Genomic DNA, 26,688 nt, shown 5'->3' on the forward strand with positions numbered 1-26,688 from the left:
CATCAACTACTACAAGTTCCAAAAATAGTGGTCATCGAGGTCAAAGTTCAAAATACTTAAAACCAAATAATTCGAAAATGGAGCCAAATATTGAGGTGCTGTTTCCAAATCGAGTAATAGGTCATCAACTAGTACATGTTTAAAAAAGTACTGACTATCGAGGTCAAAGGTCAACATACTTAAAACCAAATAACTCTTAAATGAATCCACATATTGAGGTGCTGTTTCCAAATCTAGTAATTGGTCATCAGGTACCACATGTCCCAAAATAATGACCATCGAGGTCAAAGGTTAACATACTTAAAACCTAATAACACAAAAACTGAGCCACATATTGAGGTGCTGTTTCCAAATCTAGTAACTGGTCATCATCTACTACAAGTTCCAAAAATAATGACCATCGAGGTCAAAGGTCAACACACTTAAAACCCAATAACTCGAAAACGAAGCAACGTATTGAGGTGCTGTTTCCAAATCTAGTAACTGGTCATCAACTACTACAAGTTCCAAAATACTGATCATCGAGGTCAAAGGTCAACATACTTAAAACCTAATAACACGAAAACTGAGCCACATATTGAGGTGCTGTTTCCACATTTAGTAATAGTTCATCAATCACTGCAAGTTTCAAAATAATGACCATCGAGAGCTTGTAAACGGAGCAACGGATAAATTTTGTACAAAGCAGAAAAAGGGAAGGAGGAATAAATTTGAGTGGCCTATTCAATTTTGTACCAACGAGAAATGCCATTTTAACTAGCTGAGAATTATATGTCTTCTTGTACTAATTAAATAAACGAAGGAATATTGTACCAATGAGAAATGTCATTTTTTCTAGACCATGTTCTAATATTTAAACAAACGAAGAGGTGAATTTGAGTGACCTATTCAATTTTGCATCAACGAGAAATAATTGCGTATTTTAAACAAACAATCGGATAAATTTAACCGGCTCAGAAGTTCAATACTATTTTGTACTCTTGAGTGAGCTTTCCAATTTTGTAGCAAGAAGGACCATTTTTTTTAAAAACTAACTCAGAATTTCATTTCATTTTTGTAATACTCAAATTTGGATGAAGTGTTTAGTTTTGTACGAACCAGAAAAACTTGATTGGATTATTTCCTTAGGTACCAACTGGAAAAAGTGAAGGACCATTATTCAAATAAACGAAGAAATACCAACTAGAAAAAAAGAAGTGAAGTATGAATAAAATTTAGGTGGACTATTTTCTTTTGTACCAACTGGAAAAGAGAAGAAGAGCTAATTTAACTAGCTCATTATGTACTGTTTAAAGAAACGAAAATTGACTATTTAACTAGCTCAGAATTTATGTAAGAATAATTTCGATGTTCTACTTTTTATACCAACGAGAAAAAAATGAACTAGCTGAATATTTAAATATACGAAAGAATAAATTTAAGTAACCTATTCAAAAAATGAAGGGCTATTATTCAAATAAACGAAGGAATACCAACTAGAAAAAAAGAAGTGAAGTATGAATAAAATTTAGGTGGACTATTTTCTTTTATACCAACTGGAAAAGAGAATAAGAGCTACTTTAACTAGCTCATTATGTACTGTTTAAAGAAACGAAAATTGACTATTTAACTGGCTCAGAATTTATGTAAGAATAATTTCGATGTTCTACTTTTTATACCAACGAGAAAAAAATGAACTAGCTGAATATTTATATATACGAAAGAATAAATTTAAGTGACCTATTCAATTTTGTACCAATGAGAAATGGCATTTTTAACTGGTTCAGAATTTTACTACTCAAATAAACAATGGAGTATTTAGTTTTTTACCACCGAGAAAAACAAAGAAATTGCACCATTTTGGAGTATTCAAATTAACAAAGGACTTATAATTTGTGTGTGGCAACTCTAAAAACGGCCATTTTGTATTATTTCAACAAACAAAAGAAAAAGCAAAAATTACCATTTTAAACTATTTAAATAAACGAAGGCATAAACATGAGTGAGACCAGAGAAAAACCGAAGAAGACCCACTTTAACTAACTGAGAATTTCTGTACCTTTTTGTACTATTTAAACAAACGATGGGGTAAATTTGAGTGACCTGTTTTTTGTACTAACCAGAAAAATCGAAGAAGGTACCTTTATACTAGCTCAATGAACGAAAGAACAAATTTGAGTGTTCTACTTTTTATACCAAACAAAGAAGAACCATTTTGTACTAATCAAATAAACGAAAGGCCAATTTAACTAGCTCAGAATTTATATACGTTTTGTACCAGCGTGAAATGTCTTTTTAACCAGCTCAGTAGTATTCAAATAAACAAAAAACCGAAGCAGGATCATTTTAACTAGTTCAGAATTTCTGTACTTTTGTGCCATTCAAACAAATGAAAAAAAACAAGCAGGAAAAGAAAAGAATTTGTACTGACCAGGAAAGGCGAAGAAGGATTTAAATAAACGAAGGAATAAATTTGAGTGATCTATTCAATTTTATACCAATCAGAAGAAAAGCAAAGAAGGGCCATTTTAACTAGCTGAGTATTTTTGTGATACACAAATCAACAAATGAATAAATTTGAGTGACCTATTCAATTTGGTATCAACAACAAATACCATTTTAAATAACTCACCATTTTATATCTTTTTGTGCTATTTAAACAAACGAAGAAAGCGAAGGAGATCCAATTTAGCTAACTCAGAATTTTATACCATTTTGTACTAATCAAATAAAGGAAGGAATAAATTTTTGTGACCTATTCAGTTTTGAAAACAAGCAGGAAAAGGAAAGAATTAACATTTTGTACTAATCAAATAACCATATTAACTAACTGAAAGAAACGAAAGAATAAATTTTGAGTGGCTTAAGCAAAGAAGGTCAATTTGTACCTTTTGTGCTATTAAAACTGAGTGACCTATTCAATTTTGTTTGCAATTAAAAAAAATGGAGGTCTATTTTATGTACATTTTGTACTACTCAAATAAACAAAGAAATACCATATTTTGCTACTCAAACAAACGACGGAATAAGCTCAGAATTTCTATACCTTTTTGTGTTATTCAAATAAACGAAGGAACAAATTTGTGTGACTTATACCAACCATGAAGGTCCATTATACCATTTTGTATTACGGGTGGTCTATTTCATTTTTGTAACAATCAGAAGAAAACAGCTCAGAATTTTATACCTTTGTGGTGCTACATTTTGTGTCATCCAGAGAACAATTTAAATTGCCTCTCCCTGACAAATCAGTTGCCAGAGTCCAATGTTTGTAATATTACAATACTACAAATTGATCCAGTTAACAGTTCAAGTTCTTCTATTCTTACACAATGAAATGCATATGCTACAGTGGGCTCAGTGTTCATTTACAGAATTAAATAATTGTTTATCTTTCTCTAAAAACATTTCTACTATTTTGTTGATATAATAATCACACTCTGTAATGTATTCATATACCAGATTAAATTTTTTCTCCAAAGTATAAGTGTTCTTAATATTACAACCTTTAAAATGCTTCTTTAAATAGAGTTTATAGATTTTTTCTCTCATTTCACGTTTAATCAAGATTGTCCACACCTTTTGCAATAATTCGTAATCATACTGCAGCAAACAGTTGTGATCATTTTCATTTTCATTATGTTTAGAACATGCTTCACATAATAATACTGAATTTGGTGTATACACATTAAATAATTGTATAACACATGTATCACTAATAGTTTCACTAGTACAGTCGCACTCATTAGCTTCCAGTTCAAAACAGGTAATATTTGAAACACTGTTATCATCACTTTCCGGGAGTATTTCATCATTATATCTATTATAGCGTCTAAAATAATACACTTCTTCTATTTCTTGTGTTGGATATATGATTCTCACTTTATCACGTAATTCATCTGGCAAATCGGGGTCAGACGGCTGGATTAACAGTATAGGTTTCTCGTTTTCACGCTGAATTTCTTTTTCTCTAGGTGAAACATAAGCACTTTCCATGCTAGTCATTTTTCTACTCTTCAGCAAAAACAAATCAAGTGTGATACATCTATTTATATACCTAGAATAAAAGCATTCTATGCATTCTCCGTGTTTAATAATATGTTTCAAGCAATATAAAACATCATGATGTATGTTCTATTATTTTCCAAATATACTCTATAAACTTATATTCCATTATAATAAAATACATAAATGCAAAAATATATATTTGTCTTTTTGAACTTAGACGAGGAAAAAAGTTTTAAAAAATAATTGAATCGTTGAGCAATACGCAGTACCTTAGGACTCTCACTATACTAGCAATACAAACGTTAGGTAACGCATTCGTAACGTTGTTTAAATATCTGCAGCACTCTTTATAGATGGTATGAAACATGGAAATTTGAAAACTTCTCTTACTTTGATATAATCTCTTCTTCTGCTGATTCAAAATGGTCAAGTATGCTCTTTCTTCTTTTTTCTTTAGTACGCAAATTGCTATGTAGTCTGTTCTACACAATTATGACTCAACTCTGGTTTGTTAAATCTCACGTTCAATATTTTATGAGCTTTTCTTAGTGACGGGAGAGTCAATTTAAATTGTTCTCTGGATGACACAAAAATATACAAAATGTAACACCACAAAGGTATAAAATTCTGAGCTGTTTTCTTCTGATTGTTACAAAAATGAAATAGAGTAATACAAATGGTATAATGGACCTTCATGGTTGGTATAAGTCACGCAAATTTATTCCTTCGTTTATTTGAATAACACAAAAAGGTATAGAAATTCTGAGCTTATTCTGTCGTTTGTTTGAGTAGCAGAATATGGTATTTCTTTGTTTATTTGAGTAGTACAAAATGTACATAAAATAGACCTCCGTTTTTTTTAATTGCAAACAAAATTTATTCTTTCGTTTCTTTGAGTTAGTTAATATGGTTATTTGATTAGTACAAAATGTTAATTCTTTTCTTTTCCTGCTTGTTTTCAAAACTGAATAGGTCACAAAAATTTATTCCTTCGTTTATTTAATTAGTACAAAATGGTATAAAATTCTGAGTTAGCTAAATTGGACCTCCTTCGCTTTCTTCGTTTATTTAAATAGCACAAAAAGGTATAAGATACTGAGTTATTTAAAATGGTATTTCTTGTTGATACCAAATTGAATAGGTCACTCAAATTTATTCATTTGTTGATTTGTGTATCACAGAAATACTCAGCTAGTTAAAATGGCCCTTCTTTGCTTTTCTTCTGATTGGTATAAAATTGAATAGATCACTCAAAATTATTCCTTCATTTATTTAAATCCTTCTTCGCCTTTCCTTTTTCTGCTTGGCACAAAAAAATAATACTCCATCCAAATTTAGTTTTTTCATTTGTTTGAATGGCACAAAAGTACAGAAATTCTGAGCTAGTTAAAATGATCCTTCTTCGGTTTTTTGATTATTTGAATACTACTGAGCTGGTTAAAAAGGCATTTCACGCTGGTACAAAAAGTAGGACACCTAAACAAAACGTATATAAATTCTGAGCTAGTTAAATTGGTCTTTCGTTTATTTGAGTAGTACAAAATGGTTCTTCTTTGTTTGGTATAAAGAGTAGAACACCCAAATTTGTTCTTTCGTTCATTGGGCTAGTACAAAGGACCTTCTTCGATTTTTCTGGTTAGTACAAAAGACAGGCCACTCAAATTTATTCCATCGTTTGTTTAAATAGTTCAAAAAGGTACAGAAATTCTCAGTTAGTTAAAGTGGGTCTTCTTCGGTTTTTCTCTGGTCTCACTCATGTTTATGCCTTCGTTTATTAGATTAGTTTAAAATGATCCTTTTTTGCTTTTTCCTTTTGTTTGTTGAAGTTGACACAAATTATAAAAACTCCAAAATGGTAGAATATTCCATTGGTAATTTGAGTAGTAAAATTCTGAACCAGTTAAAAATGCCATTTCTCATTGGTACAAAATTGAATAGGTCACTTAAATTTATTCTTTCGTATATTTAAATATTCAGCTAGTTCATTTTTTTCTCGTTGGTATAAAAAGTAGAACATCGAAATTATTCTTACATAAATTCTGAGCCAGTTAAATAGTCAATTTTCGTTTCTTTAAACAGTACATAATGAGCTAGTTAAAGTAGCTCTTATTGTCTTTTCCAGTTGGTATAAAAGAAAATAGTCCACCTAAATTTTATTCATACTTCACTTCTTTTTTTCTAGTTGGTATTCCTTCGTTTATTTGAATAATAGCCCTTCATTTTTTGAATAGGTTACTTAAATTTATTCTTTCGTATATTTAAATATTCAGCTAGTTCATTTTTTTCTCGTTGGTATAAAAAGTAGAACATCGAAATTATTCTTACATAAATTCTGAGCTAGTTAAATAGTCAATTTTCGTTTCTTTAAACAGTACATAATGAACTAGTTAAAGTAGCTCTTCTTCTCTTTTCCAGTTGGTACAAAAGAAAATAGTCCACCTAAATTTTATTCATACTTCACTTCTTTTTTTCTAGTTGGTATTTCTTCGTTTATTTGAATAATGGTCCTTCACTTTTTCCAGTTGGTACCTAAGGAAATAATCCAATCAAGTTTTTCTGGTTCGTACAAAACTAAACACTTCATCCAAATTTGAGTATTACAAAAATGAAATGAAATTCTGAGTTAGTTTTTAAAAAAAATGGTCCTTCTTGCTACAAAATTGGAAAGCTCACTCAAGAGTACAAAATAGTATTGAACTTCTGAGCCGGTTAAATTTATCCGATTGTTTGTTTAAAATACGCAATTATTTCTCGTTGATGCAAAATTGAATAGGTCACTCAAATTCACCTCTTCGTTTGTTTAAATATTAGAACATGGTCTAGAAAAAATGACATTTCTCATTGGTACAATATTCCTTCGTTTATTTAATTAGTACAAGAAGACATATAATTCTCAGCTAGTTAAAATGGCATTTCTCGTTGGTACAAAATTGAATAGGCCACTCAAATTTATTCCTCCTTCCCTTTTTCTGCTTTGTACAAAATTTATCCGTTGCTCCGTTTACAAGCTCTCGATGGTCATTATTTTGAAACTTGCAGTGATTGATGAACTATTACTAAATGTGGAAACAGCACCTCAATATGTGGCTCAGTTTTCGTGTTATTAGGTTTTAAGTATGTTGACCTTTGACCTCGATGATCAGTATTTTGGAACTTGTAGTAGTTGATGACCAGTTACTAGATTTGGAAACAGCACCTCAATACGTTGCTTCGTTTTCGAGTTATTGGGTTTTAAGTGTGTTGACCTTTGACCTCGATGGTCATTATTTTTGGAACTTGTAGTAGATGATGACCAGTTACTAGATTTGGAAACAGCACCTCAATATGTGGCTCAGTTTTTGTGTTATTAGGTTTTAAGTATGTTAACCTTTGACCTCGATGGTCATTATTTTGGGACATGTGGTACCTGATGACCAATTACTAGATTTGGAAACAGCACCTCAATATGTGGATTCATTTAAGAGTTATTTGGTTTTAAGTATGTTGACCTTTGACCTCGATAGTCAGTACTTTTTTAAACATGTACTAGTTGATGACCTATTACTCGATTTGGAAACAGCACCTCAATATTTGGCTCCATTTTCGAATTATTTGGTTTTAAGTATTTTGAACTTTGACCTCGATGACCACTATTTTTGGAACTTGTAGTAGTTGATGACCAGTTACTAGATTTGGAAACAGCACCTCAATACGTTGCTTCGTTTTCGAGTTATGGGTTTTAAGTGTGTTGACCTTTGACCTCGATGGTCATTATTTTTGGAACTTGTAGTAGATGATGACCAGTTACTAGATTTGGAAACAGCACCTCAATATGTGGCTCAGTTTTTGTGTTATTAGGTTTTAAGTATGTTAACCTTTGACTTCGATGATCATTATTTTGGAACTTGTAGTAGTTGATGAACAGTTACTAGATTTGGAAACAGCACCTCAATATGTGGATTCATTTAAGAGTTATTTGGTTTTAAGTATGTTGACCTTTGACCTCGATGACCATTATTTTTGAAACTTTTAGTAGTTGATCACCAGTTACTAGATTTGGAAACAGCACTTCAATATGTGGCTTCGTTTTTGAGTTATTAGGTTTTAAGTGTTATACAAAGGGCGTATCCCACAGAAACTATAATACCCAGGTAAAAATAAGTATGATATTCGTAATCAGCATGTCCGGAAACCCCCATATACCGAGTTTCACCCAAATTGGTTAAAATTGTCATAGAAAGGGCGTATGCCACATAAACTATAGGACCCAGGTAAAAATAAGTATGATATTCGTACTCAGCATGGTCGAAAACCCCCATATGCCGAGTTTCATCCAAATCGGTTCAAAGAGCGTATCGAATCGCTATGTTACATAGGTATTCATTGTCTTAAAACAGGGGTTGAAAAATTTTTTTATGTAATTTCTGCTATGGTAAAATAGGGGTTGGAAAAGTAATTATAAAAGAGAACGAGTCCACCCCTAAAATGGAGCTTTTGTGTGTTACGTACTCTCAGTGTAATTTCTGCTATGTTCAATTAGGGGTGGAGAAAATGAATACACCCCCTGTGCTATGTCCGCCATGTTTCGTAGTCTCTGTCATGTTGAAATAGGGGTTGGAAAAGGGAATGAATACACCCTTGCTATGTTACGTACTCTTATGCTCTGCTGTGTGTTCATAGTCTCAGTGTAATTTCTGCTACGTTAAAATAAGGGATGGAAAATAAGCCATGTTCTTTTATTAGCTGTGCTATGTATTATCTGTTCTGCTGTGTGTTCATAGTCTCAGTGTAATTTCTGCTATGTTAAAATAGGGGTTGGAAAATATGCTCATAAAAGGGAATGAATACACCCCTAAAATGGAGATGGTTATGTTTGTTATCTGCTCTGCTGTATGTTCATAGTCTCCATGTATTCTATGCTATGTTAAAATAGGGGTTGGAATACTCTTATGTGTTATCTGCTGTGTTCGTAGGGGTTGGAAAATATGCTCATAAAAGAGAACGAGTTCACCCTGTTATGTTACGTATTCTTATGTGTTATCTGTTCTGCTGGGTGTTACGTAGTGTTATGTGTTATCTCTTCTTCTATGTGTTCGTAATCGTATGTAATTTCTGTTATCTTAAAATAGGGGTTGGAAAAGTGTTCATAAAAGGGAATGAGTTCACCCCCTAAAATGGAGGTCGTAAAAGAGAACGAATACACCCCCTAAAAAGTGGTCATAAAAGGGAACAAATTCACTCCTAAAATGGAGGTCGTAAAAGACCGTGGGCTCACGGTGCATGGTGGTCATTTTCCCAGGGGCTTGTGAGTTGGCTAAAACTGAGCCAGATCGATCCATTTTCTACTACTATATTATTGTCCATAAGGCATAAACAGCTAGTAATGACGTTTTAATATGGATTCAGCGTCCGAGAAACAGTTTATATTTTCGATCTTATCCCAGTATTGCACCCAGTATTACAGATATACCATTTCATGTTTGAGTGTTGGATTCACATAGTTTGGAAGTCTACCGTACTTTCACATTGTGAAAAGAAATTCACTTTTTATTTTAAATGACGGTGGCACCTGAACCATTTAAGAAACCGTCTTTAATATTGTTTCCATAAAGTGGATACAGGAATGTAACCAGAATGGCATTGGAAGCAGATTCGCTGCCTGCGCATAAGTTTTCTTAAACATGCTCCACTCGTAGCCTTCTGGGGAGTGAGTCTTTGTGATCTGTATCTACATAAATTAAAATTAGTATAACGAAGTTTGCTTGCTAACTTGTCCTAGGCTTTTTTTTTACCGATTTTAGTGCATGATTGGGTGACGGACGAAGGGGGGGAGCATATATATATATATATATATATATATATATATATATATATATATATATATATATATATATATATATATAGATAGATATAGATAGATAGATAGATAGATAGATATAGATATAAACAAAGGTTGACGTTTAACTCTTCCTAAATTGCTGCGCCGGATTTAAAGGTTTTTTGGTGCATGAGTAGACCCTAACATAACTTAGACGAAAGGGCTATCTCCGTGTTGATCGTGAACGTGTATACTCCTGTATCATTTTATCTACAACAGCACCATTTTTTGTGGAATTGTAGTCTAACAGTATTTTGATGTTTTGTCACTTGTGTCTGAAATTTCAACCGATGTATGTTGGGTTAAAAGAATAACAGATTTGTTTACCGCAGGAACATATAAACATGTGGTGTTACAACTGTATCCAAGTAGACTTGAGTGAGGAGAGTGACAACGGGTTTGTAGGAATTCTTTTGGAATATCACGTCATAGTTCCCACGTACGTTAGATTTCTTTCAAGCAATTCTTCAGCGAGCTCACAGAACGTGAAGTTATCGGCAGTTGTTCCGCTTTTAGTTCCAAATATGGGCTCTGTCAGATCTAGCACCACTCGTTTCCCTTGATCAATTTCTCGCCTTTCTCCGTGTTTGCCTGTGTGTACCTGCATGATACAAATATAACCGTCTCGGTGTCCATTGCCAATGTCCAGATTTTCAAGCGATGCTTATACGGCTTGGATTTTATATACCTAGGTAAATACAAAATGGACATTTGCCCCTGTACGTTGCCAATCTTTCATCAACAGTAAAGCATTCAAGCGAACTATAAGCTTTAAGCCATGTATTTTGAAACAAGTTAGATATTTTCCTTATGGCCTGCAATTTGTTACCCGTTTTCTTTCTTTCTTTTTTTCTATTCTTTGAGAGCGAAATCCTTCCTATTGAAAACGAATGAATCTTGCTATTTGTTTGAATCGATACCTGAGTAAGCTCTAGTTAAAAAAAAAGTCATTCTAGTCCTTCTGCTTGAAAACTATAAATCATTTACGGATATTTTGTGATTGTGCACAGATCTAAAAAAAAAAAAAAGTCATTCTAGTCCTTCTGCTTGAAAACTATAAATCATTTACGGATATTTTGTGATTCTGCACAGATCTAAAAAAAAAAAAAAAAGTCATTCTAGTCCTGCTTGAAAACTATAAATCATTTACGGATATTTTGTGATTGTGCACAGATCTAATTGCTAAAAGCAAAGCTATCCAAGCTATAATTTTGACTGGGTTTACAGGTTTCCATTCTTTAGTTCTAGTCTTTTTCTTTGTACTTGTTATATACCAGCAGTGTCTCTTTTTTCGTTTCTTTGCGAATTAATACGACAATATGGTAAGAAATGAATAAATGGAAACAACTGCCCTTTGTATCTATACTTTTACTGTATGCAATCAAACCGAAGCGTTGTTTACTGTATTGTGGAGACGTCGTTTTATATATATATCTATTGAGGGTTCTTATTCCATTTCTTACGTGATGGTGCAACAAAATGGTAATCTAATAATTGTAATTCTAATTCAAAATCGTCAGGACCACTTCCACAATGTTATCACTTTCCTCAAACATGGACTCTTGAACACACTGTTCATTATCACACTCATTAGGAACAAAATTATAATTATCAGTGTCTTAGCCAGAAAATTCAGAATCTTCATCGTCTTTAAGGTAGCATTTAATTGTCTCGGTGTCCATTGTTGTGCGATAATGTAGGTAGAACCATATCATAACATAGTATCGTCTCCACTGTATTTTGAAAGAATGAGACTCCATCAAGCATTCCATTACAGATATCACTAACCGCCTCATTATACATCCCAACAGTAATTGCACGAAGTATGAAAAATTACGGGTACGAGATTTCAGTGTTAAAGGAAGCAGAACAATATTTGTTTCAGCAGAAATTTAAGAACATTTTACATTATTATTCTGTAAAAAAAATGAAACATTTAAAAACAAATAATTTTTATTAAAAGTTTAATAACTAAGTTGAGAGACTTTGTATCCCCCGCTCTGTCCTATTACAAGTGAAAAATTTTGGTAGCGTATGCGAGGGACGTAACATCCCCCACTAATATAAAATATTATTTCGTCATTAAATGGAGCAGCCAAACTAACCATAAAGCCTCTAAATATCAGTTATCTAGAAATCGATACATGCTTAGAAGATTAATATTTTTCTACACATAGATTAAAACGAACGAGGAGAATCAGCCGTGGGGGGCCTTCTCCGCTTGGTCTTTGGAGGGTTAATAAAAATTACATAAAATCCAGTTCAAAGTAGTACTAGAGCCTGTCTATCTCATTTGTGCCCTCGGAAGATATGCGAAACATACTTTGGCCCCACCCCCCGCTTCCTTTGACGGAAGAAATCCTCCCTTTGCTTACGGAAAAGAAGTTAATGTCCTCTGCGCTACGTTGCCAAGTTGTCATTCAATCATTTGGTCTTTACGAGTGAAGATCGTAGGCTACTTAGAATGGCTAGCAAGACAGAAGACAGCCAAGTCCATGAAATAATCCATTCTGGCAACGCTTCTGCATCTAACAATTGAAAGATCTCGGCCGCAACAACTTGTCCCTCCTCTTTGGAGGGAGGTGCGGGAAAACAAACATCGACAGCAGCGCCAGAAGGGGCACAGTTGAAATAGAAATGCTCAAAAATTAATTCCAAATGGTTCAGCCATTTCTGCGTTGTGATACAGCAGACAACGTGTTTTTCGTTTATATAAACACTAAAATAAATACTTGTCATTCTAGTTTCTGAACTACGTAATGTAGAACTTCATATAGAATCTGACCAAAGCAAACATATTACACAACACAAGTTATTAATGTAAGTGATTTGTCAGATTTTATATTTATTTAACTTAAGAAAATCTAGTGATTTGCTCTTCTTCAAATGCTTTTCCATGTGATGATTAGGAAAGGACTGAAATACCTCATACAGAATCATTTACAGAATAGCTTGAAAGTCTTCCGTCATGTTCACACAACTACGAATTTGTGATGGAGCCAGAAAGTAGCTCATGATATTAATTTTTAGTATAGGAATTAAATATCGTGAAGAAAGACATTCATTTGGCATGCATATAGCTACAATAAGCATTTGATTTAAACTTAAAAGTATTGCCTTTTCCGAAATTCAGATTTTGTATTTCCATATTTCGAAAAATTATTCTTAATAGTAATAATAATAATATAAATAATAATATACAGGTAATATTATAATATCACACTACCTAAGTTATGTTCAATCGTGAGTAAATGTATTTGATTCTGAGAGAAAAAAGGAATTCTTTTTATCTTAATTTTGTTGACTATTTGTTAATGCATTGTGTATTTACAGAACAAATACGTTAAACGTCTAATGTATTAATACGTTAAATTATTAATGTCAATCTAAAAAGCAGCGTATCTGTAACAACTTTAGTCTTTTTTTGTTTTTATAACCAGAAGGCACAATAACTATTAGTGTTTAAATAGTTACATTTGTCCTCACATTTTATCTTTATGTATTGGCAGTTAAAGGAGGTCAAGGTAGTGTAATTAAGAATAATATTTTCTTTCGAAAAGTTTACTTTTGCTAGTACTTGCAGTCAGGATTCTCATGACTAGAACAGAAGCAGTATCACTTTCGGTGCGCGTGTTGCTTGGTTCAGACTTTTTGAGAGTACATGAACTGACATAAAACTCCAAGTAGGATTTCAATTCCACTTTCATAATAGATTCCAACCTTCATGACTTCGCTGTTACTAAGAAAATATAACTCAGTCTTTCAATTCTTATTTAGAAGTAGAGAAGTTTGTACTAAGTAATAATAAATAAAGACAGAAATAAACATGTTTGGCAGTCAGAAATTTCTTCCTATAAGTAATTACGTTTGATGTTTTTCAGATCGGAGATGGAAGCTTTGTGTACGTTAGTGATTGAAAATGTTGGAAATGTTTTTCGAGAATTCCTTAGAACATCAGGTATGTATATATAATTGCTAGATCTGAAAGATATTGCTTTTATATGTTGTTTTATCGTTAAAACTATTTAATAGAAAGAGATATAATAGCTTAAACTCTTAGTATTAGGTTCTAACTATAGAAAATTGACAATTTGTTATTTTTTGTAACTCTTCTGTTCAGTTTCGGCTTTGGCGCAAGAAACAATGTTGTTACTGATGTCAGTATTCATATTTGATATTTTCATTATCTGTTGGGCGTCTTGTATAGTATGACTTTCAAGATGTACATTACAGTAAAATTCCTTTATGCGAAAAAAATAAAATTCGGTTACATTTGTTTTTTTCTTTACTCCTTCATTCGAATCTGTTTATAGTTTTATTCAGCAGGGTAATTTGTGCCGTCAGATAAACTTAACTTACTGTCGTAATTATAGTTACTGTTAATTTCCAATTGCAACTTCTTATACTTCATTTGGGTGTGTACGAAGCTTCCCTATCAACTTCTTTCATTCATTTGTTCTTCATTTTTAACCAGGGTGGCGAGAAACTTGGCAAACTGGGAAATGTTATGGAATTTCAGAAGACGGAATACTAAGAAAATTCTTGTAAAAGTCAGGGAATTTCTGTTTCCTAAGAATGAGATCTTAAAACAATTTAAAATAAAAGTTCAAACGATTTCAGATGAGGTTCGGTGCTTGTTTTTTAATTGACAGTTTCAAACTTAGAAACGTATACGTTTTTCCATTAACGATGTGCAACAAAATTACGTTTTCTAATTGTGCGCATTTCGTTTACTCTCGTTTGTGCAGTGGAGTATCATGTCGGTGAACCAATCATAAAATACGGTTGGATCAACAATCCAATGGTAAATTTATTTTTGATACACGCATAATTCCTTTTTCGTTCCAACTAGTTTCGATTTTACCGGCATAACACAAACGAAAGGATTTTGGAATACTGGAGTTGAGCTCGAGTATTCCGCTGAGGCTAAATTTCAAATAATCGTGGAAAAGAAAATACGAATAATAGGTTAATGGAATTTCAGAGAATTCAAAGAAGGCTTACAGATTTTATTTTCCACGCATTAATACACAATAATCCACCTTGACATATGTTCCGTTGTTAGCACGAACAATATTGTCTGTATTCAACTTCTTGCCATGTTCCCTCCAATATGCTTCTGTTACGGTTGCAATTGTTATCACGGATTCGGGTTTGTAACTCTGGGATACAATTCACTGGAGTGGTAAACACGATCCTTTAGCAATCTGTTCATTCATATGAAATTTCGTTGCGTTAAAACCAGATTCATCTCAGAAACTTACCTCGCTTTCTGCGCGCGTTGTTGAACAGTTGCCACTTTTGTTTATGCGACCATAGCGGTGCGTAGTAGAAATGAATAACTACATGAAAACAAAACTTGAAGATTTGGCCTTTCATTTTGTGTTACAGTTATTTCAAGCCCTGTAGGAAGTATTCGTTTTCTTTTTTCCATAAAAGTGTGTTCCTATTTTCATCAGAGAACTGAAAACATGTCTTTGAATAAATCTTTGGCAATGGCAACTACTTTTCTCTCAAATTCGATTAGAAGAGAACATTATACGAATTGCAAATCTACCTGAAAACAAAATATTAAGTATGTTCAATATTTCATTATTATCCTTTGATTTTTAATGAAAAACTAATTATAATCATTGATGATTTCAGAAGATTCTCCCCGGGTAATGGTCAATATATGAATGAGAGGAAATTGATAGAACATTATTAGTCCACTTTGAGCATGATCGAAGATATGGTCACGAATTTATGTCGACAGGGTCTCAAATTCTCCCACAGGTCATGCCCTGAAATCATCACTGTTTCAAATGTTTCCTTAATAAATACCTAGGTAGAATATTACATTTATTTCTCATTGTACGTTTTGAAATGAAAAAATCATAATTTTAAAGATAATTATAATACGATAAGCATAAGGGTTTATAGAACTAATGAAGAAAATACTATTGTGTAAGTTACCGGTTTCTAATCGGATTAAAACTAGAATATTCGTTTGCATTGCACTTTAAAGTAAATCCTCTCTCTATATAATTCTTACTAGAAAGCATGTTTAACTCCAATTATTTAATCAATATTTTTAATAATATATTTTTATTGTAATATTTTTACTATTCAATGTCGTATACACTTCATTTCCCAAAGCAAAACCTCGCAAATGTATAGTGGGCTAGTGAATATTATCAAATAAATTATCATTTAGTTTACGTAAATACTGCATCGTCTGCTTTGAAACTTCGTACTTTAACTAATAATAATAATAATAATAATAATAATAATAATAATAATAATAATAATAATAATAATAATAATAATAATAAAATCATAGTCATATCTTATAATAATTTCAGGCTTACTCAATAAATGAATTCAATGTGGTCTCTATTCGAAGTTCTATTTATTCTAATCCGATAGAAATACAAAGAGAAACTTCGAGAACAGGTAAAAGAAAAATGTTACTTTGGTGGGACTGGAACTAACCTTTAACAGTTCCTTTCAATTTACAAATGCCTTAGACATTTTGTTCCTTGTCTTTAAGTTAACTGATTCACTGAACGTATCTGAGTAAGTTGTCTTTATTTTCTACTCGGTTATACACGTTTTACAATCATTTCCTTTAAGCTTGAACGACAGGAACACGAATACAAAAACATTTATGTCAAGTAAAATTCCCCACTTTACTGTCATTGCTAATACGAACCACAATGCAAATTTCTATAGGCTGTCAAAATGCCTTGCTCCAAAGGCTTTACAGAACTATCTGTTACTATGAGAGGGGAAATCATAGGTCGAGTAACTATGAGACAAACTGCCATTCGGATAGCTAGGGTTGTGGCCTGTAACACGAAAACAGTGAAGAAATTGGTGTAGTGATATGAAGAAGGTGCTAAATATTTCATATCTCGGCCAAGAAGTGGGAGACCAATAATAATAATAATAATAATAACAATAATAATAATCTCAGGTATTTATATTTCTTTAAAGGAAGTCTTTAGCACACCCACCTAGTACAGTATTATTTTTTAAACGGTCATTATAAAATTGTCAAGCTAAATTTTTGAGTCATTATAAGTGGTGCTTTATTTATTTATTTCACAATTCATTTCTGCCAGTAGCTTTCGCCGCCTTATTCTCTGTTCATGCTTATCCAGGAGGAAGCTGCGCGTCCTCAGGTTGGGAACCACTGCTTTCGTTTGACAGCCTGTAAAAATTTGCATTGTGATTCGTATTAGCAACGACAGTAAAGTGGATTTTTCTGTTTCTACTGTGCATAATCGGCATCATTATATCAGAAGTATTCCGCCATTACCAGCGAGTCACTTACCGCGGCTGAGAAACTGCCATGCTCCACGATCTTCCATTAACCTTTCCATCTTCACATACGATTTTTCTGTTTTGATATGGCCAATAGCCTAATTCTGTTTCTATATAGTCTAATCCCCTCCTCCTCTTTCTTGCCACCATACCCTCTAGCACATCCCTCATGATACAGTTCCTTCTTAACCAATATCCCACTAGTTTTTCTTCCTCTTCTTAATAATATCTTTCTCCTTCAATTTCTAACACCCGCTCATTCGTTTTCCTCTCGACCCAGCTATTTCTCTCCATTCTTCTCCACACACATATTTCGAAAGCCTTGAATTGTTTCTCATCATTTTTGCATAATGTCCATAATTCTGCCTTATACATTCAGTAAGATACAGAACACGAAGCATTTTATGAGTCTTTTTTTAACTCTATTCAAGGTCCCACAAAATAGTATTTTCTTCATCCTAAAGGCTTCTTTCGCCATTTTTATCCTCACTTTTATTTCACGTTCGCATATCATATCATCACTAATAACTACTCAGATATCGAAAACTAGTCATTTGTTCTTTTCTTCCGCTTCTACTTTTATATTTGACACCGATCGCTTCGTTTCTATCACCATGGATTTTGTCTTTCTAACATTTATTTTCATCCCATATTCTTCAGAAGCCTTTCTCAAGTTTTCTACATCTTAATAATTTTCTTTTTAGATTCTGCAACAACAACTATATCAACCCCAAACCGTATACACCTTATCATTTTATCTCCTAACGAAATTCCATCTTCATTAGGTAGACTCGTTTTCGCTATCTCTTCTGTATAGCTATTAAATAATGTCGGCGAAATACATAATCGCTGTTGAACTCACCTTTCAATTACACTGTCCGTCTACTGTGCATGCACCAGTGAAATTCCATGAAAAATCATGAATAATTCTGATAATTTATATAGTATTTATGGACGAATACGTAATAGAACCTATATAAATAACATATATCATTGCTCAAAGTAACGAATACGGCAAACATAAAAACATCAATAGACATATTACATAAGGGCGAAATAGGCATAAATTTCAGACACTTCAAAACAGATTTCATTCGTTCTTACCGCTGGTCTAGTGGCTAGCACGTGTGCCTTTGGTGTACGGAGTCCCCGGTTCGATTCCCGGTGGGGGAATTTTAATTGACCTATATGCTTTTGTATTCGTGTTCCTGTCGTTCAAGCTTAAAGGAAATGATTGTAAAACGTGTATAACCGAGTAGAAAATAAAGACAACTTACTCAGATACGTTCAGTGAATCAGTTAACTTAAAGACAAGGAACAAAATGTCTAAGGCATTTGTAAATTGAAAGGAACTGTTAAAGGTTAGTTCCAGTCCCACCAAAGTAACATTTTTCTTTTACCTGTTCTCGAAGTTTCTCTTTGTATTTCTATCGGATTAGAATAAATAGAACTTCGAATAGAGACCACATTGAATTCATTTATTGAGTAAGCCTGAAATTATTATAAGATATGACTATGATTTTATTATTATTATTATTATTATTATTATTATTATTATTATTATTATTATTATTATTATTATTATTATTATTAGTTAAAGTACGAAGTTTCAAAGCAGACGATGCAGTATTTACGTAAACTAAATTATAATTTATTTGATAATATTCACTAGCCCACTATACATTTGCGAGGTTTTGCTTTGGGAAATGAAGTGTATACGACAATAGTAAAAATATTACAATAAAAATATATTATTAAAAATATTGATTAAGTAATTGGAGTTAAACACGCTTTCTAGTAAGAATTATATAGAGAGAGGATTTACTTTAAAGTGCAATGCAAACGAATATTCTAGTTTTAATCCGATTAGAAACCGGTAACTTACACAATAGTATTTTCTTCATTAGTTCTATAAACCCTTATGCTTATCGTATTATAATTATCTTTAAAATTATGATTTTTTCATTTCAAAACGTACAATGAGAAATAAATGTAATATTCTACCTAGGTATTTATTAAGGAAACCTTTGAAACAGTGATGATTTCAGGGCATGACCTGTGGGAGAATTTGAGACCCTGTCGACATAAATTCGTGACCATATCTTCGATCATGCTCAAAGTGGACTAATAATGTTCTATCAATTTCCTCTCATTCATATATTGACCATTACCCGGGGAGAATCTTCTGAAATCATCAATGATTATAATTAGTTTTTCATTAAAAATCAAAGGATAATAATGAAATATTGAACATACTTAATATTTTGTTTTCAGGTAGATTTGCAATTCGTATAATGCTCCCTTCTAATCGAATTTGAGAGAAAAGTAGTTGCCATTGCCAAAGATTTATTCAAAGACATGAAAATGGGAAAACATTTTTAAGGGAAAAAAGAAACGAATACTTCCTACAGGGTTTGAACACATAAACTTCAGATTGATAGACTATTGACCCAAGCCGCTTGACCAGTTCGTACGTCTTCACTGAGCTTCTTTAGACTTTTGTGCAAAGTAGTTTCCTGCTCCACACTTTTTTTGTTTATGTCGATAGCACTATAAGTTTGTGGTGAATATTTGGGCGTTACAGGTCTTGCAAGGCATAAAGGTCTTTTTCGTATTAACTACATTCAATTATAATAATAACTTATATGCAACAGGTTGAATCTGTGAAATGATTGGGGTTGGAGTGATCGTAAATGTTTTCATAGTTAGGAGCCTGGATATGCAAACCCGCTTAACGTGGGGATTTACTATTGTGAAATTTGGTACCTGTGGTGTTCAGTGTTCACTAGCGTGGAACGAAAATGGCCAATTTAATTTTTTTAGTCATGTAATAATGGGGAAAATTTGCCTTTTAAGTTCGAAAAGAAGAAGAAGAAAATTAGTTTTTACACTACATCTTGAGGTGCCTCAAAAAGCCTTAAGTTTGTAAAAAGAAGTTAAAGATTGAAAAATTATAAACTTTGGTAAATTATTTTTTATGGTTTTCTCGTACATATAATGCTACAAAAAGTTATAAATACATATATAAACATTAGAATTGGAAAAAATATAATTAGAAACTTTATTGCGAAAAACTTTGTATTTTTGCTAATTTTAAAACTTTTAGGAACTATTTTTGTTGTTACAAATAGTAGTAAATAAAGTTGAAATAAAAGCTCGTCAAATCAATTATGTGTATTTTTTTTATTAGAATACACGTGAAAAATATCATAATACACTTTTAAAGACATTGAAAATTCGTTTTTCATCGTTTAAAATACCTTTAATGATTACAAATTACTACAGCCGCAAAATGTGTGTTTTTACTTTACTGACACATTAATTTTTTTTTTTTTTTTTTTGTATCAAAGAGTGTATCAGTTTTAGCCCAAATTTCGTCTCCCCATAAATTTGCCCGAACGTGATTGCAATCGATAACTTCCGATGCGTAGAACACGACTGTGTAAGAACCAAAGTAGTTAGATGCACCGATCCTGAGATATCGCGTTCCAAAAGTGTGGGGTGCCACGAGATGGCGCCAGCATCGAGGTTAACATCGACGTGGCACTTCAGTTTATGAAACTCAATCAGAAATATTCTCATCATGGAAAACATTCAATACGAAGAGAAACGTTGGACTGTTGATGACCGGGCACTCAAACTCATAGTTGTGACCGAAATAGAAGTATCAAATAATGGTGGCCATGTGTGAACAACATCCTACTGTACATGCTCCAGACTCACAACAACGAGCTTAATCAACGAGTTGAAGACGATACGGAGTTATGTCTGTGACCACTATAACGTGATAGCTTCACACTTTACACAAATACCCTCGAGGCGTTTAGAAGTGATCTCGCAGCTGCGCCTCGATACTGGCGCCATCTCGTGGCATCCCACAATTTGGAACGCGATAACGCAGGAACGGTGCATCTGGCCACTCTGGTTAATTCAGAGTCGTGTTCTATAGTAGTATTGGCCCCACTTCAGGAAACTTTTTGGCCCCTGGGTCCCTGCCTCAGAACCCATGGTCCCTGGCGGGGGTCAATGACCTAGGGGTACATAGGACCACCCCCTCTAAATTTTGGCAGGGGTACCATGGCCCACCCCCTAAATTTTGGCAGGGGTACATAGGACCACCCCCCTTAAATTTTGGAAATTGCCAAATCTAAAAATTTGGTATGGTAGCCTAGGACCATAGTATGTACCTCTATCAGTATTGGGTGTCTATGTCGTTCCCTTTCATGGGTAAAAAATTGCCAAAAAGTCAAATTTCGGGGTTTTTGACCTAATTTATCCCCTTTGATGAGGTATTATTATCCTATATAGTTATATGGGCGTATACAGGGGTTTATTCCCTTTCATAAGACATGAGTATATTAATGCACCCCTTGAAAAATTTGGGAGGGGTACCTTGGCCCACCCCTTAAATGTTGGAAATTGACCAATTTAAACATTTGGTATTATAGTACAGGACCCAAATATGTATTATGATAAATTTGGGTGGTCCACCTCGTTCCCTTCTAGGGGTACAAAATTGCCAAAATATAAACGTAAGCAATACGTAGTACCACGTGTTTGGTTTTTGGTCGATTTTATCCCCTTTGATGAGGTGTTATTATCCTATATAGTTATATGGTCATGTATAGGGGTTCATTACCTTTCATAAGATATGGGTATATTTGTGCACTCCTTTAAAAATTTGGGAGGGGTACTTTGGCCCACCCCTTAAATTTTGGAAATTGCCCAATTTAAACATTTGGTATTATAGTACAGGACCCAAATATGTATTATGGTAAATTTGGGTGGTCCACCTCGTTCCCTTCTAGGGGTACAAAATTGCCAAAATATAAACGTAAGCAATACGTAGTACCACGTGTTTGGCTTTTGGTCGATTTTATCCCCTTTGATGAGGTGTTATTATCCTATATAGTTATATGGTCATGTATAGGGGTTCATTACCTTTCATAAGATATGGGTATATTTGTGCACTCCTTTAAAAATTTGGGAGGGGTACTTTGGCCCACCCCTTAAATTTTGGAAATTGCCCAATTTAAACATTTGGTATTATAGTACAGGACCCAAATATGTATTATGATAAATTTGGGTGGTCCACCTCGTTCCCTTTTAGGGGTACAAAATTGCCAAAATATAAACGTAAGCAATACGTAGTACCACGTGTTTGGTCTTTTGGCCCAATTTATCCTCTTGAATGAGGTTCTATTACCTTATATGGTTATATGGTTATGTATAGGGATCTATTCCCTATCATAAGACATAGGTAAATTTGTGCACTCCTTTAAAAATTTGGGAGGGGTACTTTGTCACACCCCTTAAATTTTAGAAATTGCTCATTTTATATATTTGGTATTATAGTACTGGACCCTAACATGTATTATGATAAATTTGGGTGGTCCACCTCGTTCCCTTTTAGGGTACAAAATTGCCAAAATATAAACGTAAGCAATACGTTGTACCACGTGTTTGGTTTTGATCTAAGTTATCCCCTTGGATGAGGTCCTATTACCTTATATGGTTATATGGTTATGTATAGGGGTTTATTCCCTATCATAAGACATAGGTACATTTGTGCACTCTGGGAGGGGTACCTTGGCCCACCCCTTAAATTTACAAAATTGCTCATTTTATATATTTGGTATTATAGTACTGGACCCTAACATGTATCATGATAAATTTGGGTGGTTCACCTCGTTCCCTTTTAGGGGTACGAAATTGCCAAATTTTAGTACAACCATATGACAGTCGTCACCTCTCACAATTGTGTATGTATTATTAAATAAAATTTGTATTTTTATTTTTGTTTCACTTTGTATTTTTTTTCTCGTGTTCTGTTTGGAGTCTGGAAAGAGAAGAAAATATCTTTAAAAACCAGAGCAGTGGTCATCTCACTGAAGATCCGAGGACCCTTGCTGTCACCATGTTAATTTATTGTTCTCGGGTGGCGGAGAAACCCAAGCCATTTTAACGGACACACTAACACACCCACACAGAGAGAAGAAAATTCAAAAATTAACAGAAGAGAGAGAAAGGCTATTTTTTAAAAACTAAATCAGTTGCTACAGGAAGCGTGCAGCGAGAACACAAGAAATAACGATTTCTTCACAACGTCTTTGCACACATATGTATATTTTTATTTATCGTTATTATACAAATATGTTCAGGAAATAAACACTCTAAGTTAGTGTCGTAGCAACGAAGGTGCTGATATACCAAATTTCTTCATACTTTGAACTCTCTCTCGTATTAAAATGGACAGTTTGTGTGTGTGTAAAATGGTGCTCTGTGTCTTCTCCACAAAGCTAGTGCAAGGCCCGGCTGGATGCTCTAACCCCGGACTCCAAGTGGGACATGAGGATTCTACGTGTCGTGTAAAATTAAAAGACAAGGTAGGATCTATACTTGCTTTCCTATTGGGAGGCGTTTTCCATTTTCATATAAATCTTTCTTGGCACGAATACTTTCAAGACGCCCAAAGGGACGCCAAACAATTCGTATTATATGGGTCAGTTTGGAAGTGTCCAGATGATCGTAATGTGACTTCTGTTGTCATTTTCACATTACTCCTTTTTCTTGGCACATTTATTCAGATGTTGACTGCTACTGACTCAACAGTCATTTGCCCACGATTGAAGTGACGAAAGAACATTAATGTTTGAGGGATTTCTAGTGGCAAACTTCGCAGAAACGCTACTCATTTTTTTTATTTTTATAGTTTGATCATGCAGTGATAAACTTATTTGCAATAGACTTTTTTTTGTGTGTGTTTTCGAGAGAATCCTGAAGTGAGTTATGAAAATATTTGAGTGCAGTTTCAGGGCGAATAAATCATTATCTTCGTCACCACGAAAACTAGCTTTATTTTTTTTTAAACATCATTTCACTTTATTTTATTAAGAAGGTTGAAAACATCAGTTATTATACATATTTATTGCTAGTTAATATAATAAAAAATTATCGAAATGTAACTTACTTACGATAAATTATTTTAAATAATAACTTCCGAATATAATTGGTTACTATTAAGTTATTTAGTCCGCTCTCAAGGGACAGGAATATATTTTGTTAAAACAAGAAATATTTGTTTTGTTATTGATAGACTACTACTACATTTTCATTATGTTGGAAAGAAAGTATCTCAGATAATTTTTGGTTATTGTACGAAGTATAGAAAATGGAATACATATGACGAAATGTATGTAAGCGAACATAAAGTATTACGACTAATTTTAAAATCATATTTAGACTTTAGTCTTTCTATAGGTAGTTGTTAGAGAAAATAGGCGTCGACGACCTAAAGTAATGTAGGGTATAAATATTGGCCAAGAAAGATCGATCTCTAGAAGTAGATTTGTGATTTAATTTCCTGTGTATTGATTTATAGTAATGTATGTTTATGTCAAGTGTGAATCACCTATGTGAAGTGTGTAAATACAACTATGGTATTTTCGTATTAGTATTAACTAGTATTATTGGTTTGCTTTCATAAATATAAAGCCAATTATGAAACTGAATTTTATGTACTCTAAAAATTGATCATTCACTATATTTCATTTTCCTTGTCAATCTTCTTTCAAGTAACTCTCAAAATTAAAGGTCATGACCCGTATTTAAGCAATATTCTATCTTGCTATTCTTCAATACTTTTCTAAAAGTTTTCTGTCATTTAAGTAACTGATCAAACTAATCAATCAGCTTCTTCATAGATTCGATTCTGGTATTGTCAATACAAGTAATTTGTATACGATAGGAAAACTATTCAAATTTATCAAATGAAATTATGATAATTAACTTGTAATGTAAAATCTTATTACAAACTTGAATTTTAATTAAAGAATCGTAATTTGGTTTAAAATGCCGTTTGTATTAATATTACATATCAGTATTATGTAACTTTGCAGACATTCAAAATTTAGAAAGCTATTTCGAGATCCATGTAGTAAATTCATTTTTTTAAAATTAAGAACCTTTACAGTAAAAGTTTAATAGAATGTTTTTTTTTAATGCAAATGTTTTCATCAGATGTTGTTACCTGTTGCTGTTTTTCTTATCTAAATTAAAAATTCTATCAATGTTATCCAAATTCAGTGTTATCTTTTCTATTCAATCAAGTTCAGATCCCCTCTAATCTCAATTTAGGCAGAACAACAAAGCTTTGAGTATTGCTACATAGGGATCTAGTTGAGCTGACTTTCAATTAAAACATTATTTTTTAAGTAACCTGGTAATTCTTTGTTAATTAATTAATTAATTAATTAATTCTTCGTTAATCAATTTATAATAATTTTTCTGGCTACCCATTTTCCTTTTTGTATAAATTATACAGCACAATGAAAGTCAGTGCAGCTATTCCCAGAAAGTCAAAACTAGAAAAACATTTTCCTTTTTCAGCTATGCAGCATGTGTAATATGAGAGAAGATCGGGAGCAAAGTATTTTCTTTGGCGCTCTCAATTTTTTTTATTCCACTTTTAAGAATTTCCTTTCTCCAAAGCCCTGGAATCCGTCCGGAGAGGGGTTGGTCTAGGCGTGAAGTAGGAGGGGAAGTCATATTCAGGCGACCCAGCGGACGAATCCTCGCATATGTAGCGTTCTCAGCTGAACCGAGGTTCGACTCCAGTCTGACTCAAACCCCGGGAAAGCTAACCGTGAAAAATGGCCCCGCGAACAGGGACCCGAATAATGTTTAGCGTGAAAAATAGTGCATCGAACAGGAACACGAATAATGTTTACTGCAACAAAATGTCGCATCAAAATTGGGATTCGTGTTTTCGATACGAATGTGACGTTGCAATCATTGACCTGCTTTACTTAAATTAGAGTATTTCACATCAAATTAAAATATTTTCCCTTCCTAACTACGAAATTGATGAGTGTGGCAACACTCATGACATTGAACTTTCATTTTCGATAGTTTAAAAATTTCCTATTTATTGCGGATACAACCGAGAACAAACAAAAAAAAGAGAAAGAAGAGAGAGAAACATTCTGTGTGCTGCATAATTTTTGCTTCACGTCCTCTGAGTATTTGAAGCACAGAAGGGAGGAAAACTCAGGTCAAAAAGAAGACTTCACAAATGACGGTTTACACACTAGCCTTTCTAAAAACGACAGGGGGAGAGCCCTCTGAACGTCGTAAAAAAAGAAAAAAAAGTAAAATAAAGAGTATTGACTACAGCTTAGAAATGGTTTGTTTTCTTTCTGCCTTTTGATTGAACTTGAATGGATTGAGTAGCAGAGAAAAAGAAATAAAATGAAGAGGATACCGGAAAGAAACAGGTAAAAAAAAAGTAAGTACAGTCAACTCAATAAGCAAATTTATCTTAATAGGCCTATATGTATTCATACTTCGAACCAAGTAAATCAGTACTAGTATATATGTATTCGTGACATATTTGTATATTCGTATTTTTAGTAGAATTTTAGACTAAGATTTACGTTTGTGCTTCGTATTATGAATTTATTAGTTTCATGTTTTTGTATTCATAATTTTTATATTACGTTAGAGTACAATATTTACTACTAGGATCTATTGATATA

The 26,688-nt window shown here is 33.1% G+C and overlaps 1 protein-coding gene across 1 annotated transcript in view; it reads left to right on the top strand.

The window, feature by feature from the left end:
* Positions 1-26,688, top strand: part of LOC145680968 (heat shock 70 kDa protein 4L-like) — an 873,295-nt gene that overhangs the window by 187,063 nt on the left and 659,544 nt on the right. Inside the window, exon 6 of the mRNA XM_081752186.1 lies at positions 13,726-13,802. Coding sequence (XP_081608312.1) covers positions 13,726-13,802 — 77 coding nt within the window. The remainder of the gene's footprint in view (positions 1-13,725; positions 13,803-26,688) is intronic.

Source organism: Thermobia domestica, chromosome 3, assembly GCF_964235325.1.
Source record: "Thermobia domestica chromosome 3, izTheDome1.hap1.1, whole genome shotgun sequence".
In the NCBI taxonomy this organism is placed as follows: domain Eukaryota; kingdom Metazoa; phylum Arthropoda; class Insecta; order Zygentoma; family Lepismatidae; genus Thermobia; species Thermobia domestica.